The 16,456-nt window shown below is 37.4% G+C and overlaps 1 protein-coding gene across 1 annotated transcript; it reads right to left on the bottom strand.

The window, feature by feature from the left end:
• Positions 1-350: 350 nt before the first annotated feature.
• On the bottom strand, positions 351-8,759 carry LOC110859632 (zinc finger protein Xfin). Its single transcript, XM_035859634.1, has 7 exons — positions 8,511-8,759; positions 8,282-8,421; positions 7,480-7,605; positions 6,194-6,606; positions 5,044-5,570; positions 1,894-3,651; positions 351-1,377 (listed from the first exon to the last, which is right to left on the bottom strand). The coding sequence occupies exons 2-7, from the start codon at positions 8,418-8,420 to the stop codon at positions 1,050-1,052; spliced, it is 3,291 nt and encodes a 1,096-aa protein (XP_035715527.1). The 5' UTR covers position 8,421; positions 8,511-8,759; the 3' UTR covers positions 351-1,049.
• Between the last annotated feature and the right edge of the window lie 7,697 nt (positions 8,760-16,456).

Raw genomic sequence — 16,456 nt, 5'->3', positions numbered from 1 at the left:
CATTGAGTAATAACGTAATGAATTTGTAAGTGTGAAAGAGTCCTGTGTGCATATGTATGTATTTACTTACATGCATGATTGATAAGTAAATATGTATCTAAATACAGATTTGTGACTCAGCCAAGGGTTTAGTATTTTGATAAAATTGCATTTCAGGGTCCGCAATAAAAAATGTGACCATTAAAGTCAGAATATCCACACTGTGTCCAAGCAGGACTTGGAAGGTTAGATTGAAACATGAAATCCTACCGATATCTTTCCTTTTTGCTGTATAAATAAGTACAACATATGTATTGCATAACATCAAAACTCTTTAAATGCAAAAATTAAGTATTTCAAAAAGAGAGCAATTTGTTTAAGTACATTTTATTGGAATTTATTTAGAAACTCAGTCTAAACCTTTTGCATAAGTAATAACACTAATTATTTGTAAAAATTGAAAACCGACTAAATTTTTTTATCTCTTCCCATTACCGAAGTCTAATTGTTTAACTTTTCAATTTGATTGTTCTATTTTCACATGATTTATAATTAAAATTAATATATTTGCAAATTTTACATTTTCAGTTAAAAAGTAGCAAGTCTTGTTTTGAGCTTTATTGAGTAAAAGTTTATGTAAGTAAATATTCTACGATAATTTTTTCTCAGTTGTATTTCGAGAATTTTTATTATAAATATGCATGCACGTCAAAATTTCTTTACATAGTACATATGCCTGTACATAGTTCCAAATTTTAGATATTAATGTTTCTCTAACCTAAATCATTGAATGAATTGGTGGCAGAATATGGGAAAACAGTCTTGGTGAAAAGCAGTACATAATTTTTTGGAAAACAAAAAAATGCATTTGAAAATTCCCTAAGTCATTTAAAATTGAAATCCTCCCTTTTCGTCTTCCCCAATTTCTGTTGTTGGTGAATATAAATGTTAGCTTCTTCTCTTTCTTGTTTCGAAAGAGTTGATTTTTCAGCGAACTCTATTCATGGGGTCGTGTATTCGTCTTACTCTCGTACTGTACAATATTTTGCATATATTATTGCTTACAATATTCACTTCTTTTTCTTCAAGTGTTCCGCTACAATGTGCTTATTGAGGTGGGTTTGATTGGATACGAACTTTCCGCACATGCGACACACCATAGTTGGATGATATTGTTTGAAGTGGAGCTCCATCTGAGTGCCTTCATTATTATTGCAAGTAACATGGATGATGTCGGCACAGGCCGGGCAGGCAACGGTGAATTCTGTCACTAAATATATTTCTCCATGCTCCTCTTTACAGTGGAGAAAAAGCGCGGACCCCAAAAGAAATTGTGCGGCGCAAAATGGACAGGGCAGAGGAGTCGTCTGGTCAACTAAGTGGTTGAGAAATTGGTGCCTGATAATTGGAGAGACATAAATTAGTATTTTTGTTAGTTGACTGCGACTTTAAGCCAAGTAGTCAGGAAACATTCTTCAAATTTAAAATGTTAGCAAAGCCAGAATTGAATCGGTTAGTCTCCGACTTCCGAACCTACCCGAATAATTCGATTCGCTTGTATATTTTTTCAACTGAAAGATTCGGTTAGGACGGACATTTTTCGTGAAAAAATTTGGATGTAGCTCGGATGTATTAGAAAAATGTGTAACCGACTAAACTCTCGTCAAAACGCTAAAAAACTGCAATATTTTACAGTTGATTTAAAAAATTCCTCCCATTTGGTATTCATTGTAGTGAAAATCAAGTATGCAACTCATGGGAGCGAGTAATTTAATACGAAGCAAAAAACATTCCGTTTTGCTTAAAAAACCCTTCCTGAGTACTTGGCTTTAACTTCCATATTTTTACTGAAATGGGTGACTCATTCTTCCCAAGTCCGTTTAAGTTTTTATCATTAAACTCTAAATTTCTCACCTCAAATATTCCGTTAATGAAGGAGAATCCGCTTCACAAGTTTGACACTTGTAAAAGAATGACATCGATTCGTCCTCATCCTCAACACACTCATCACTGGCTTCATGATTTTCTTGTGGTAGCTGCTGATATAATTGATTCACTTTACTAATTTCAATTTTAATGTCGTTTCCTCCCACAACAGTATCATCTGTCGTCTCTTCCGCGAGATGTTCAAAGTCGTCGGAAACTTCGTGATTTTCGAAATCTTCTTCCATTTCATGGTCAAGGGGATCTTCTTCCACTTCGTTTTCATGGGCAATTTCTTGCATTTCAGTTTCATGGGGAATTTCTTCCATTTCATGTTCCGAAAAATTTTCCTGAATTTCATTTTCAGGACAATGTTCTTCTAATTCACCTCCATCTTCACGTACATTTACTTTCACCTCGTGTGCTATTGGTGCTGACACAATTAATTTTGCAATATGTTCTATATTATTAACCTCTTCCGCCTTTACAGAACGCTGTCCTTGGATTTCTTCCCTCTCTGGAACTTCCTTCTTAACCACAATCTCCTTACAATCAGTATTTCCATTCTTTTCCGCTTGTTGCAAATGGTGCGATAGGGCATCCTTAAAGTAAAACTTAGCCCCACAACTACACCCAAACTGTTCCAAAACCCCGATCAAATCTTCCACTAAAGTCTTACTTTTTCCCGTTTTTAAACTAATTTTCGTTCTTTCTGTTAGCTCCTCCTTCTTCTCAATTTTTCTATCTTGTCCAGTAATCTTCTTGATCCTCGTGTGGTACGCCATGTGACCTTTGTACGTTTTCCACGTGTGAAAAACTCTTTCGCAAATATCACATTTTTTCCCAGTTTTTTCAATCTCCTCTCTTTTAAACCGTTTCTTTATCTCTTTTCCTCCTTTCCCCTTTCTTTCCAAGACTTTGTGATACGTCAAATGCCTGATGTACCCTTCCCGATCGGCGAACCTGCGTTCTGGGCACTTATCGCAGTTGTATTCGTCCAGATAAGGCACTTCTTCTTTCCAGTGCCGCTGCCTTGGCTGGATTACCCTGTCCCCCTGCCCCTTCTTGAGGAGGATGGCGTGATACCGCATGTGATTTCGAAAGGTGACACGTTTCCAAAAGTTTTTTGAGCAGGTGGAACAATGGAATTGTGAAGAAGTTCGGGGCGTTGGGTTGGAATTGGGGAAAAGTTTCATCTGTTTGCGGTGTTCGTTCCACTGCTCTTTTGATAAAATGACGCGGTCTTGGCCCTTCTTTTGGAGGGATTTGTGATGCTTCAAGTGGACGATGAAGGCGTCCCGGTCGGGGAAGAGACGTTCCGGACAAATTTGGCAGGTGTACGGGGTGTCCTGCTCGGGAACGAGGTGTTTCCACGTGTCGATGCGTTCTCTGGGGGGCGGACTAGGCTCAAGGTTTGGGTGGACTTGTTTTTCGTGCTCGTTTAGTTTTCGGACGCTTTCGAACTCTAGAGAGCACACGGAACAGGAGGATTGCTTCCGGTTTTGCTTGGACCATTCTTCTTTGCTGAGGACGGGACGGTCGCAGCCTTTCTTTTTTAGACTGCGGTGAATCATGAGGTGGGAAATGAAGGAGTCGCGGGTGGGGAATGAGCGGTCGGGGCAGGTGGTACAGGTGTAGGAGGGGAGGTTGTGGGGGATTTCGGATTTCCAGGTGGAGGATGAAGTGGGCGTTGCGATAGGGCGATCGCAACCTTTTGCTTGGAGTTGGCGGTGGTAAGACATGTGGCCCCTAAAATAAAAATTCAGCATTTTCAAAATTAGCAGGTACCGTAACCCGGCGTAGAATATTTAAGACAGCGGGCTCAGTTTTTCTCAAGTACTCTATAAAACTCAAAGTCATGGGGTAATTGAGACAGCTCAACTTCCCCAGTGGCGTGAAATGTTCACACTATTTGAGTTCATCACATGGAGTACATTACCTGAACGGGCCGAATTATTTTATTATTTTACACCTGTTATTTTTATTCTGGCGTGAAAATCATACGAAATTCAATTTCAATTTCGAATTCAATTTCGAATAATTTAAACGCCAAAATAAATATATCTGGTGTCAAAAAATAAAATAATTCGGCTCGTTCGGGTAATGTACTCCAATAACGTGAAATGGAGATTACGACACTTAATTTCCTGCCATTTAAGCGTTTAGATTTTATTGTACAAGCGCCACGTAAGAGCCTATTATAAGTTTTCTGAGTTTTTAAAATTTTAATTTTAAAAAACGTTTTCATTTCCCGATGTCAATTTTTTTTTATCTTATTCTAGAAAGTCAAAGGCATCTATTTTCTAAAATTTGACCTCGGGAAATGCAAAACGTTTTGTGTGAATTGACTTTCAATTTAGCAGTATTTAGCATTATCTTTTTTCAAATTTTAAAAAATAGAAAAATTTTAATGCACGAATTGGGTCCTAATGAAATTAGGAATACAATGATATAGGAAAGTATATGGTTTTGATGGATGGTTTATTCGTAATTTGAGAGAAAAAATAAAAAAACGAAATTTAAAATTTGTCATAATTTCGTCAGAAATTGAAATTTCGAAAAATGCGTTTGGGGTAATATTTTTCATCCCATAAAGAATTAGTATAAAAAGTTTGAGTGCGATCGGAGATTTTGATGCGCTCTCCATCGGAGTACTTGAGAAAAACTGAGCCAGCGTTTCCTTTTGTGCGAACACATTATCCATTATTTTTATGCATCGATAGTACGTAAAATGCGCAGAAATCCGAGGATAAAGGTGTGTTTATACTTCACGTTATCTTCTAATCCGATTTTTTGATTGGCAGACTACGACAACTAAAAATTTTACTCAATCAAATAATCGGATTTGGAGGAGAATGTGACGATAACGTGAAGCATAAACGCACCTTAAGGTTTCTCTTCGGGTATGAAAACTGCATATAATTAACTCCCGAGATTTTGGTAAACATTATGAAGTAGCACAATCTCTTACAACGGTGGGTAGATACTACTAGATTTTGCGCGTTTTAATGCATTTTAAAAAACTTTTCCGGATTTTTAGTGGGTATTAAACGTTACAAAACCTTTTTATGTCACAATAGACACTGCTTAAATTTTTAACTAATTTTCATTTCGAAAATTTAAAAAAATATATTTGCTCACCTAAATTTACCCTTATCGTTGAAATTCTTATCACAAGTCTGGCAATACAAATCTTGCTCGTCTTCCTCCTCCCCATCGTCATCTTGGTCATTCCTCTCCTTCTTCTCCGCAATTGGTCTGTCCATCCCGTCCCTGGCCAGGCGGGCATGGGCCCTTAAGTGATTTACGTATTGCAGTCTGTCCGTAAACGTCCTTTGGCACATTTCACAAAAATACGAGCCTTGCATCGGAATGTCGGGGCGCAACCGTTCCATTCGGAGTTTTCTCTTTTCTTCCGCTTTCTCCAATTCGTCATGGCGTCTCATATGGTAGCGATAAGCATCTCGAGATTTTCCTGGGTACACCTTATCGCATTTGGAACATTTGTACTCTTCCAAGCGAGGAATGGAAGAGCGTCGCTGTTGTAAGTTTGACGAATCTGGCCGACCTTCGCGTTCTTTCCGGCGGTGGAATTTCAAATGGCCTAAGAATTTTGTGCGGTCGTCAATTTCCTTTTGGCAGTTGGCATAGAAGCAGGTGTACTTTTCCTGCAGGAAAAATCAAACAAAATTATTATTTAAATATTGGCTTTAATGTCATAAATGAGTAAGAATAATCCAAACCGAAATTTCGAGGGACAGAAGAATTTACTCAGATTTGCAGTTTAGAGAGATGATTTTTTTGATTCCAACCGTGCCAATGATTTGATTTGACGCACCCCCCCCCCCTTTCTTAGGGGCCGAAATTTGCGAAAGTCTCGATAATGAAAAAAAAATATTCAGATGCCACAGGCACCAAAAGATTCGTAATTTTTTTTATCTACAACCATAATCGAAAGTTTTACGAAATTCGACAAAATAACTCCAACTAATTGTTCAAATATTAATTTTTGTAGTTTCTAGAAATGTAATTTTTGTATCTTTGGAAATTCCGATTTTGACTATTTTTACTGAAATGCAATATTTGTCTGAAATTCTTTGCATAAGGGACCGTCCATAAATTACGTAACGCAAAAATCGCGATTTTCTAGACCCCATTGACATGTGTAACATTATGTTACTAACATAGGCATGATATCATTAGAGCCTTAGCCCCCCCCCGCCCCTTTCCCCTACTTAATTCATGGACGTCCCCTAATTGAGATTGACCATTTTATTAGTCAAGACTTTACCTGTATTGGGATCGCACTCGACAAGAACATTTCTCCCTTGGTGCGGATAGGTCTGTCTTCTCCGTATTTCTTTCTCAAAAAACTATGGAAATTTCGATGGCCTGTAAACTCTTTTGCTGTAGTGAAAGTACGCCCATTGCAAATTTGACACGTGAACACCCCATCTTTGCATGAGGAAGTTCGCACCCCCACGCCGGTGAGGATTGCGCGACCGACGCGTTTATGGTAGTTGAGGTGAGCGCGCAAGAGAGAAGGTCTCGCGAAGGCGCGATCGACTTCGACGGAAAGGCAGATAGGGCAAGGGTATGGTTTCGGTTTTGGCTTGGGTGGGGGTGCGGGTGGGCTCAAGGGGTCGGACGGGGTGAGGTTGACGTAATCTTGAGAGATGCTGGAGGTGCAGGTGGAAGAATTTTCTGAAATGTTTAAGATAAGTTAAAATGGCATGAAATTATCGGACAAATTGTAAATCATTGCTGAGGCAACAAATGCGTTCCGTTGTGCTAAGTTCACTCAGAATGCAGGTCTTTAACGTGTAAAACCCAGATTTCTATCTAAGTGACCAATTTTTATTGCCATAAAAAATTAGTACATATTCGATTTTTTTATTTTTCGTCATGCCATAATTTGGGGGATTTTGGACTTACTTGATTTGTAAAAAAATTAATTATCCGGAATTTGAATTTCAGAATTTTTGTCAGTTTCGAAATCAATAACAGTCATAAAAATTCCTGGAAACTATCAAATTTTCAAAAACTATTGGAAATTGATAGAAAAGGATTCTCAAAATATTGACTAATTTCCGAACCCACGATCGGTGAGAATAATATACAAATTAATTTGAGAAGAGAAGGGTTGCACAATTGAGTAATATTTGATTAGGGACTGTGCAGAAAATATGTGATCGATTTTGGGGGGTAAGGGTCAAGACTGCTATCTTTCCCATGTTAATTATGTATAACATGGGGCATATAGATCACATCAAAGGGTCAAAATTTCCTAAAATTTATCACATGCTTTATGCACGGCCCCTTAGGAACGCTCTTTTGTAATATGGGCACGCAGAATGGCCGAGTTGCAAATCAAATATTTATTTTTTACATCGTCGGTACTTTTTTATGGAAGAATTTTCCCCATTATGAGATTTTCAGATATCATATTTTGTTCAAAAACTCGCCATCTGGCGCAACATTATTATGAAATTCGTTATTAAACTAATGAAACATTGGGGGTTGTTATATCTTGTTATTTCTCATTAATATCATTATAAACTTTGTAAGTAAGTTTACCGAAATCTATTGCGAGTGGGTCCGTGGGGTCGGGTTGGTCATCGTGGCTGCTTTGGATGAATTCCATGTGCTCCACGATTGGCAGTACTTCTACTTTGATGTCGATCGTGTCATCACAAAAATATTCTGTAAACAAACAAATGGATAAATGCATAAGGGCTTAAAATCACTTTATAAATTGCAATTGTTTGGTTGCCCCCGTCTGTCCGTCTGTCCGACGATAACTTTAGACCGGACTCGTATTTCGAGATTCGGTGTCTTAACATTGTCTAATTTTTGTGACGGACAAGTTTGAAGATGGGTCATGGTGTGAGTAAAGAGGTCAAACATGTTGCATTTTTTGCTACATTGCGTTTGTATGTATTTACATATTATTAACCTCTATGGTACTACTGATTTTTAAATAAAATACCCTTCAGTGAGATGTGGATTTGATAATTGCCCTTAAAACTTTCAACTAGTAAACAAATTTTTAGCGCAAACCACAGATTAGGATATAAACCAGGAAAAATCAACTTATCAATCAAAATATCGCACAAAATTCACTTTCCATCATGATAGAGTTTTTACAAAATACCAAAGCCATACTCTTATTTAGAAATCTTGGTGCAAAGGTAATTTATGCAGTACACATTACACATATGTATTTGTCTTGGTCGTTACTGGAAGAATGAAATATTATTTCATTAACCTCTCAACCACGAAGGCACACATTTTTGTATTTAATACAAAAATGTGTGCACTTCGTGGTTAAGAGGTTAATGAATTGTTTAATACATAATGATTACAAGATTTCCCTTACCAGACGTTGTCGTTGGGGGCGGGGGCGGGGGCAATAATGGGGGGGATGAGATTTTGAGTAATTTTTCATCCGCCAATTTCTTCTCGTCCTGCGATACTAACACCACCCACACCCTTCCTGTGATCTCTTTTATATCCATTCTACAAATAATTACAATCCATAATTTTAAATTACAAATTTTGTACATGTTTAAAAATTTCTATTATTTTATTCCGCTCTTTTCACTTACATATTCCCGTTTTTCCTTTAACCTTTCCTTTCACTTTGATATGCCAGCTACGCCGTACTTTATCTTGTGCAATGTTCCTTTAATTTATGAAATTGTTTCGCAGCTTTTTACGTTTTGCAATTAAATTGTGACTGTTTCGCTGTTTTACATTCACAGTTCTGTTCCCTGCACTCTTATACGCGTAGATATTTTACCATTCCAGCTGCAAGCACTTTTCTGCAGAGTGTAGCATGGATGGATATGCTGGAAGTGAGTATTGAGGAGATGAGAGGAGAATGGGGACAAATAAAGAAGTAGGAATAAAATGAGTGGGATAGAGCGTGGAGTGCAGTGGCAGGATTGAGTGTGAAGCAAACAGCAAAAAAGAAGAGAGTAGGGGAAACAAGCAGAACTACGTAAAGAGGATCGATGCAATGTTGAATGCGAGTATTTACTGATTGTGACGCTTCATTTGCAGAGCAAGTAAATATGTAGATAAGTTGACCGTAGATGTATGTCTTTGTAATTGACTGTCCGGTGAAGAATAAGCTGTATGGAAAAATAATGGTGTGATTACACACACAAGTTTTATTGCTATGCAGATATGTACATATGTATGTATGTAAGTAGAGATTGAATTAAATATGTATCTACACGGATGCTCGAAAGATTGAGTATGTAGCTACATACATACTCAATCTTATATACATATAAGTTTGCATGTATACACATATTTATGTACAAGTATTCATATATAACTGCGATTTAGTTGACTTATGAAGCTCAAATGTATGTAGGTACATATGTGCCTAAAATTTGGGGTTAAAATAAATCTGTAATTATGTAAATGAAAATAGGAAATAAGGTACAAAATATGTTTTCAAGCTGCATTTGATTTGAAATGCAAAATTGTAGTCTGTACCAGATTATATTTTCTCAATTCACATCAGTTCGGTTTTTTAAATAGTTGCGTATTGCCACACATACATATATTATGTATATGTATCTGGATGGATGGATGTATATATGTGCATATTTGCTGATATTGCCATCAAGTTATGCAAAAATTAATTAGCGTACATAATTCTGACTCCTGCACTTTGTGCGGCGACGAATAAACAAATCTGTGTAGCAATAGTGGAAATTAAAATCAGCTTGAAAACCTACGGAAATTTTTGGATTTGAATTTTGTCTTATAATTACAATGCAACTACATACATACGGGACGGAGCGGTTTGTGAAAAGCGAAAAATGGGGATGTGAATCGGTGCATAGATTTTCAGTCGACAATCCATACAAGTTCGGGATTGTACAATCCATACAATCATACAATCCATACAAAATATGTGAACATGTGAACATGTGAACTTGGTCCCGTAATAATTTCCCTCAAACGGGTCAGTACACAGAAAGATTAATGAAGTACGATTCTAATTTTTGGTTTGCACTTTTGATATAACTCGCCAGAAAATGGTGGTGTAGCTTGAAAAAAGGAATCATTGTAAGATACGCGTGAATATTTTTGAGAACGGTTTTCACCCAAAGTTTCCTAAGCAGTTTCCCTACAACACAGGTCGAAAGTGTCATTTTAATTGACCTTTTATTGGCATACATATGCGTGCGTATTTTTGATAAGGTTGAATTAAAAATTGAAGCAAGCCCGACGTACATACATAATTAGTCGTTTCCATTAATTCAACATAAAACCAAGTTATGTATCTTATCCTACGGCGGAGTTCTGATTATTCTAGCTCATTAATATTGACAATATTTTGGCATTTTTGCCACTAGGCTTATATTTTTCTTGGCACGTAGGCAAATATATTTTCGTGGCTAACTTCTACATATTTTGCAGTACATGATACACACGGTACATAATATGTCAAAATGGTGAAAAATATATTCATATTGAGGGTATTCATTACGAGTTCGCATGTTCGCATCGCAACATAACTTTTTCGACATTGCGAATTTTGCGAAGCAACGAAGTGAAGACACTTCGCAAATGAAAAAGTTCGTAAAATTTTATTAAAATGTCTCGAATTTTGCAATGGGAAAAATACGTTAATTTCCATTAGTTACCGAAATTTTGCATCTGAAATTTACCAAATAAGAAAATTCAAAAATTTGAATGGCACAACTTTGGTAACTAATGGAGATTTATGGACTTTTCCCATTGCGAAATTTGTGAAAAATATTTTGCGAACTAAATACTAGCCTTGGAGATGCGCAAGTTCGCAAATCAATTTTCAAGCCAAATTGTTTTGCGAACTTGCGAACTTTATTTTTTTGCGAACGTTGCCAACGATGCGAACTCGAAATGAATACCCTCAATATTTCTGACAAACTCGATTATACACGGTGTTGTTCCCTTAACAAGTTTCAACCACAATCCCATGTGTTTACTACAAGTCAGTTTAATGCAAGAGCTCGAAATAACTTTTCCATTCGTTCCATTGCTAAATTTACAGTACAATCACCACTTATTGTTCGCTCATCGTAGCGGGATTGCCGTGAAACACTTGTATTCCGAAGATGCAATTAATTTAGAAACTTTTCCATTCTGGAAGACAAGTTGTATCGAAATCGTCATATTTTATGAAGTTGGCGATAAGAATTTGATTTTTTATCATCTTAACATTTGGGGATTTCAAAGGAATGTCGTATTATTCATGGTATTTTCAACCTTTAGTTACAACGATTTGGCAAGGACTTCCAACTTTTTCGCTAAACTGTGCACTTATACTGTGCCAATCTATTTAATAAAACTAGATTTTGGACAACTAGACGCAGATGTCATGATGAGTACAGTGTTATTCAATCCGTCACACTATTCAGGTGTGAAAGGTTGGGAAATGTTCCCTGAAAAAGAGGGACAAATCGCCTCAAAGTTTCCATCCGGAGACGAGTTAATCAAATCCAGACGATTGTTCGACTACAATCAGAATCTGTTCAAATTACCGCTACGTTCCAGTTGGGCGTATTATATTGAAAACTTTGATTGTGAAAATCTTCGTTATTTTGTGTCCACCGGGTCACCCTGTTTTGTGGGATACGGAGCATTGCAGGCCCTTAAGAGGAGGCTAAATTTTACATTTTCTGCATCTCGGTAACGCAAATTTAGTTAATTAAAATATTTAAACACAGGGTGGATAAAATGTCACGCTACAATAGAGAATGTTTCAATGGGAAACCTGTAAATCTCCATTAGATACAAGATTTGGGATTGAGATTTTTATTGATTATTATCGAAACTGATGGAACACTGATGATAAAATTCCTAAAATGTTGAATTTCAGAGACAAATTTTCGGTAACTAATGGAGATTTAAGATTTTTTCCCATCAAAAAATTGTTCATTGTACCGTGACATTTTAACCACCCTGTACATTCCTTTATTCTTAATGATTGTCTTCGTAACGATGTATCGAACAAATTCTCAAAGTTTAAAATTGGCAAACAATCCGAAGACTTGCGTCTAGAAATCGGGGATAAATATCACATTGAAAAAACTTTGGATTATTATATGCTTTACTGCCAGAAAAATCCGACATTGTTGTCCCTCAAAATCTCAAAGTTTTTCACTATTATTGACCCATGGATTTGGTTTGCGTGTATTTTACTCTCACTATTTCTTGGGATCACAAAGTTAGGCGGATATTCCGACATTGCTGCAACATTTCTGAGAGAACCGATTCTAAATGGGTACATAGATAATTATTTGTTTAATAATTATCTAGGGTAAGTGGATCAAGGATAAGTGCCAACGGACTTTTCCTTTTGTACACGAGCCTCTGGAAATTAGTGGATGAAGCGGATGTTCGGAAAAATCCTGTATCAAAGCAGGATGATATTGGGGCAATGGGAAATCTTTTTGTAGCGTTTCAATTATTCTTTATCTTCATCGGGATCGCCATTCTGAGTTTTCTGGGAGGAGTTTTATTCTGGAAGGGTGGTTTCCATTTTAAGATGATTGTAACGTTTGCTAACTTTAGAAATCCCGTATTCAAGCTTCGAATAGTAGAATATTTATATTTTACGTATTTCTTTGGCGTCTTTAATCATTAATTTTAGGAAACATTTTTGATTTTTAGAGATATGGTAAATACATATGTTCGTCAATGTTCCGTTGCGGTAATTTTTTGACAATTCTTAACAAGTAAACCCTTATCGAGTAGCATACTTGTAGTTGCGAGTTGTATTTTCACATGACAATCATAAATCCGTACCAATTTTGATAAGAGAAGCTATGGTCGGAAGGACAGATTGACAGACAGACAGACACCACTGGTATATAAACTATGTACAGGTTATACATAAACTTTGGATTTGGTTGAAGTCGGGCAGGCATAGAGTAGTGGTTGATTAGGCAAATATGGATGGGGCCAATTAGTTCCCTTACCGGTGATGAAATTGTTATAGCGGTTAATGTATCATTACGATTTCTCTTTTTTGAGAACCTAGTTATATCATAGAAAATTGCAGAAGTTGTAGGTCAGGTGGCTCAATTGGCAGGTGTCTGCATTATTTACATACCCTCTTACTTACCCGCATTTGTTGTTAAACTAGCCATTTGCAGGTAAAGGTTGTCGCATTCTCATAAATTTTAAAACGTGGCCACTCTACTTGCAGCACGAACCAGTTCAAAGGCCAAAATGGGAATTGGTCCCTCATTAAGGATTTACCACCAGCTTCACTCCCGGGCTGCACGTAACATGACCCTTTTCTTGTCGAGAAGAAGCGCTACAATTTTAACGAAACACCTAACCCAACCGAATACGCATATGTACACAGGTATTTACGTAATAGAGAGGAGTCGAAACATGTATTTCCATACCGACACACTTTTATGTACATAGCTTCACGGCATTAAAGGCATATTTATGTATGTATGTATGTAGGTGACACTTAAACATGTCCATTTGAAGAGAACAAGTCCCAGGAGAATAATTGCCAATTAAAATTAATATGGGCCGGGTTACAAAACGGGGAAGGAATAGTGCTTAAAAGTTCGCGTGCATCGGTACAATCGAGGGATTTATGGATGAAAAAAGGTTTAATTGGGTAAATGTGATCTTGACGTCTCACTTTATTTTAGAAATTACACTTTAAATTACAAATCAAAAACTGAATTGTCACATATTCCTGGCTGCTTAACTTACTGGCTGATGTAACAGTTAAGTAAGGGAAAGTATCCGTTACACGGGTAGTTTTTGCTTTTAAAGGAAATTTATTAACACACTGTAAAAAAGGGTAGAATCACATAGGTACTCCGTACTGGTAGAAATTTTGTACCGATTTGGTAGTAATTTTTATCTTAGTGGTAAATTTTCATTACTATAGCCTTACTAAACCCTAATTACCATGCCGGTAGAGCGAAACGTGCACTCAAGACAGTAATATCGGATAGCATTTTCTAAGAGTTCATATTTCTGAAAAAAATCCATAACTTACAAAATGGGCTTTTTTAAACGCCACGTTCTTTTTCGCTTGAAAAACGCTCTGTTAACGAGAGCCTATAAAATGAATCTGTTCACCCTGGAAGTGATCTGTGCCTTGTGCATCGTACCCTTCAAAATATCGTGGGAGGAGGATAAGGTCGCCGAAGTTAAGGGGAAGTTGAGACGGGTCGTGACAAAGACGATGTATTGGTTTTATTTCGGAAGAACGGCTCACTTTCTGACGGGATTTGTGTTAAGGATGGCAGGGCTGCAGAGGGGTCCTTCCGGCGAGTATGACATGACGAACAAGCTGCTGGACTATGGGTGGCTGGGGCCCATCATGTGCACGATCTTGTTCCGTTTTGAGTTGACGAGGAAGGCGAAGGAAACGGTGGAGATGATGAATGAGGCGCATAGGCTGGAGAGAGAGGCGGAAGATGAAGGTAAATATTAGTATAAAACTATGTATATTTCAAAAGGAGGTGCACTTCCGGATATTTTTCTAATAGTTAAGATGGTTTGGATATAACTTAAAAGATGAAAAAATTATTTTTCACGTATTTAAAAGATTTACTCGAGGTGAAATCACTGTCTAGTTCTGCAACAAGCGACAAAAGCTCGATACACATTACATTGTGCGTTTGTATTTTGCACAATTTTGCAGAAAAATTCGATAGGGCATATATATTCTGCAGAAGCATGTGTACAATTTCTGTAGATTTTGCATAAATCGTTGCGCATACAGCTACGTATTCAGCCGAGCATTAAGCCAAATTTGTTCAAAGTTTTTTTTATCGTTTTTAATTCTACACTCAAAATAAACTGGTGTCAATCCAGTGCGGTGTTGTCACATATAGACACCACGCGGTGTTAATGCGGGCAATTAACACCGCGCGGTGTCTATATGTGACTTCACCGCGCTGGATTGACACCAGATTATTTTGAGTGTACACAAACTCGTGTTGAATTATAAACTTTCTTTCGTATAAGATGAGTTTACCCAATTTAGATAGATAATGTCAAATTTTCTACATTTCTGTTGTTAAAACAAATATGGAATTTATATATTGTGCTAAATACCTGAATTCCAGGATTGAATACGGTATACACGAAAGGGTTTTTCGGCAAGATTTGGCAGATTCACACATATTCGGCGTACTGGTGCATTGCATCTCTTCCCCCGGCGGCCGGCATGTTTTCCATGGTCAACCCGTGCGAACCCATCTTCATTTCGTGGAACCTGCTCGCCTGTAACTCGACGACTTGGACGCCCTCTGGGGACGAGGATTTCACAATCATCCTCATTTCCGGGGTGCTCGAAACTGTATTCTGGTACCAGTTGATCGCTACTGGCGCCATGGCGAATTTAGCGACCATGTTTTACGTCGCCTTGTCCTTGAAGACGTTTATGGTATGGGCGGCAAAGTAAGTTGGAGTTTGGGATAAAATAAAGCTAATGCTCGAATAATGCTAATAATTTTAAATTTCTTAAAGTGCTTTCTCAATTCTCGTAATTTATGTTAAGTTTTCGGTATGTACAGATGTTAAATTCTTAGAATTAACGTTAAATTCTTAAATATATGTAGCAGGTTGCAATCAGTAGATCAAGTTTTGCTTATGCCTCAAAGACTCTGTTTTGAAATTTCTCAGATTGAATTCCTTGAAATGCTTTCTCAATTCTTATAATTTATTTTACGTTTTCGGAATTAATGTGAAATTCTCAGAATTTACGTGAAATTTTAAAATATTGCTGGGTGAAATAAGTAGCGCAATTTTTGCTTATGCATTGGAAACTCTAATCTTCGAAAATGTTGTAAAATTTCTCAGAACGCACTTTTTTAATTTTCTACAGAACTAAAACCGCCTACTTCGAAAAAGTTACGCTACAATATTATCGTCGCTATCAAGTCTACACCACTCTGGTGAATTATTGCATGTCACACGTCATCACGCCCACGATGATTTTCGCCTGGACGACGATCCTCATCATCGGATGGTACACCCTGCTCCGCTTTTATGGTCGAGTCTCCTTCGCGCTGTACAGTATCCATGCTCAGCTCACCGTCAACGGGGTGATGTGCCTACTGACCGAATTCAAAAGCGCGGGAGATGCGTACGAAGGATCGCGAAATCTTATTTATAATTGGCGCTTTTCTGTGGGGAAAAGTAGCAATATGAAATTGTCGATGCGACGGTTGCAAAGTTGTTCCCCGCTAAAAGTGCGGATCGGTGCGACCAATTATTTTGAGAGTAGGACACCCATGATAATTGGAAGTTTTTGTGTGGATCAAATCACCAACCTTATTTTGGCAGAAGCGAAATAATATTGTGGAACATTTAGGAAATTTACTTCTTTTGAAGTAATTTTTGTGGCAGGAAACGTTTGGTACAAAAAGTTCAAATTCAAGACCTAAAATTCATGCTTAGGGGCCGTCCATAAATTACGTAACGCAAAAATCATCATTTTTTAGACCCCCCTCCCCCATCGTAACGGCATCGTAACGCTTCTCGACTACCCCCCCCCCCT

Source organism: Folsomia candida, unplaced genomic scaffold (assembly GCF_002217175.1).
Source record: "Folsomia candida strain VU population unplaced genomic scaffold, ASM221717v1 Fcan01_Sc027, whole genome shotgun sequence".
Taxonomy (NCBI): domain Eukaryota; kingdom Metazoa; phylum Arthropoda; class Collembola; order Entomobryomorpha; family Isotomidae; genus Folsomia; species Folsomia candida.
The sequence above is the reverse complement of the archived record's forward strand: the minus strand, read 5'-3'. Positions and strand labels throughout refer to the sequence as shown.

Bases quoted from the DNA above. Each gene is read 5' to 3' on its own strand.
- LOC110859632 (XM_035859634.1), bottom strand. From the start codon at position 8,420: ATGGATATAAAAGAGATCACAGGAAGGGTGTGGGTGGTGTTAGTATCG. The intron at 7,606-8,281 runs GTAAGGGAAATC...GTTTGTTTACAG, and splicing joins GCCCCCAACGACAACGTCTG to AATATTTTTGTGATGACACG. The intron at 5,571-6,193 runs GTAAAGTCTTGA...TTTTTCCTGCAG, and splicing joins CGAGTGCGATCCCAATACAG to GAAAAGTACACCTGCTTCTA.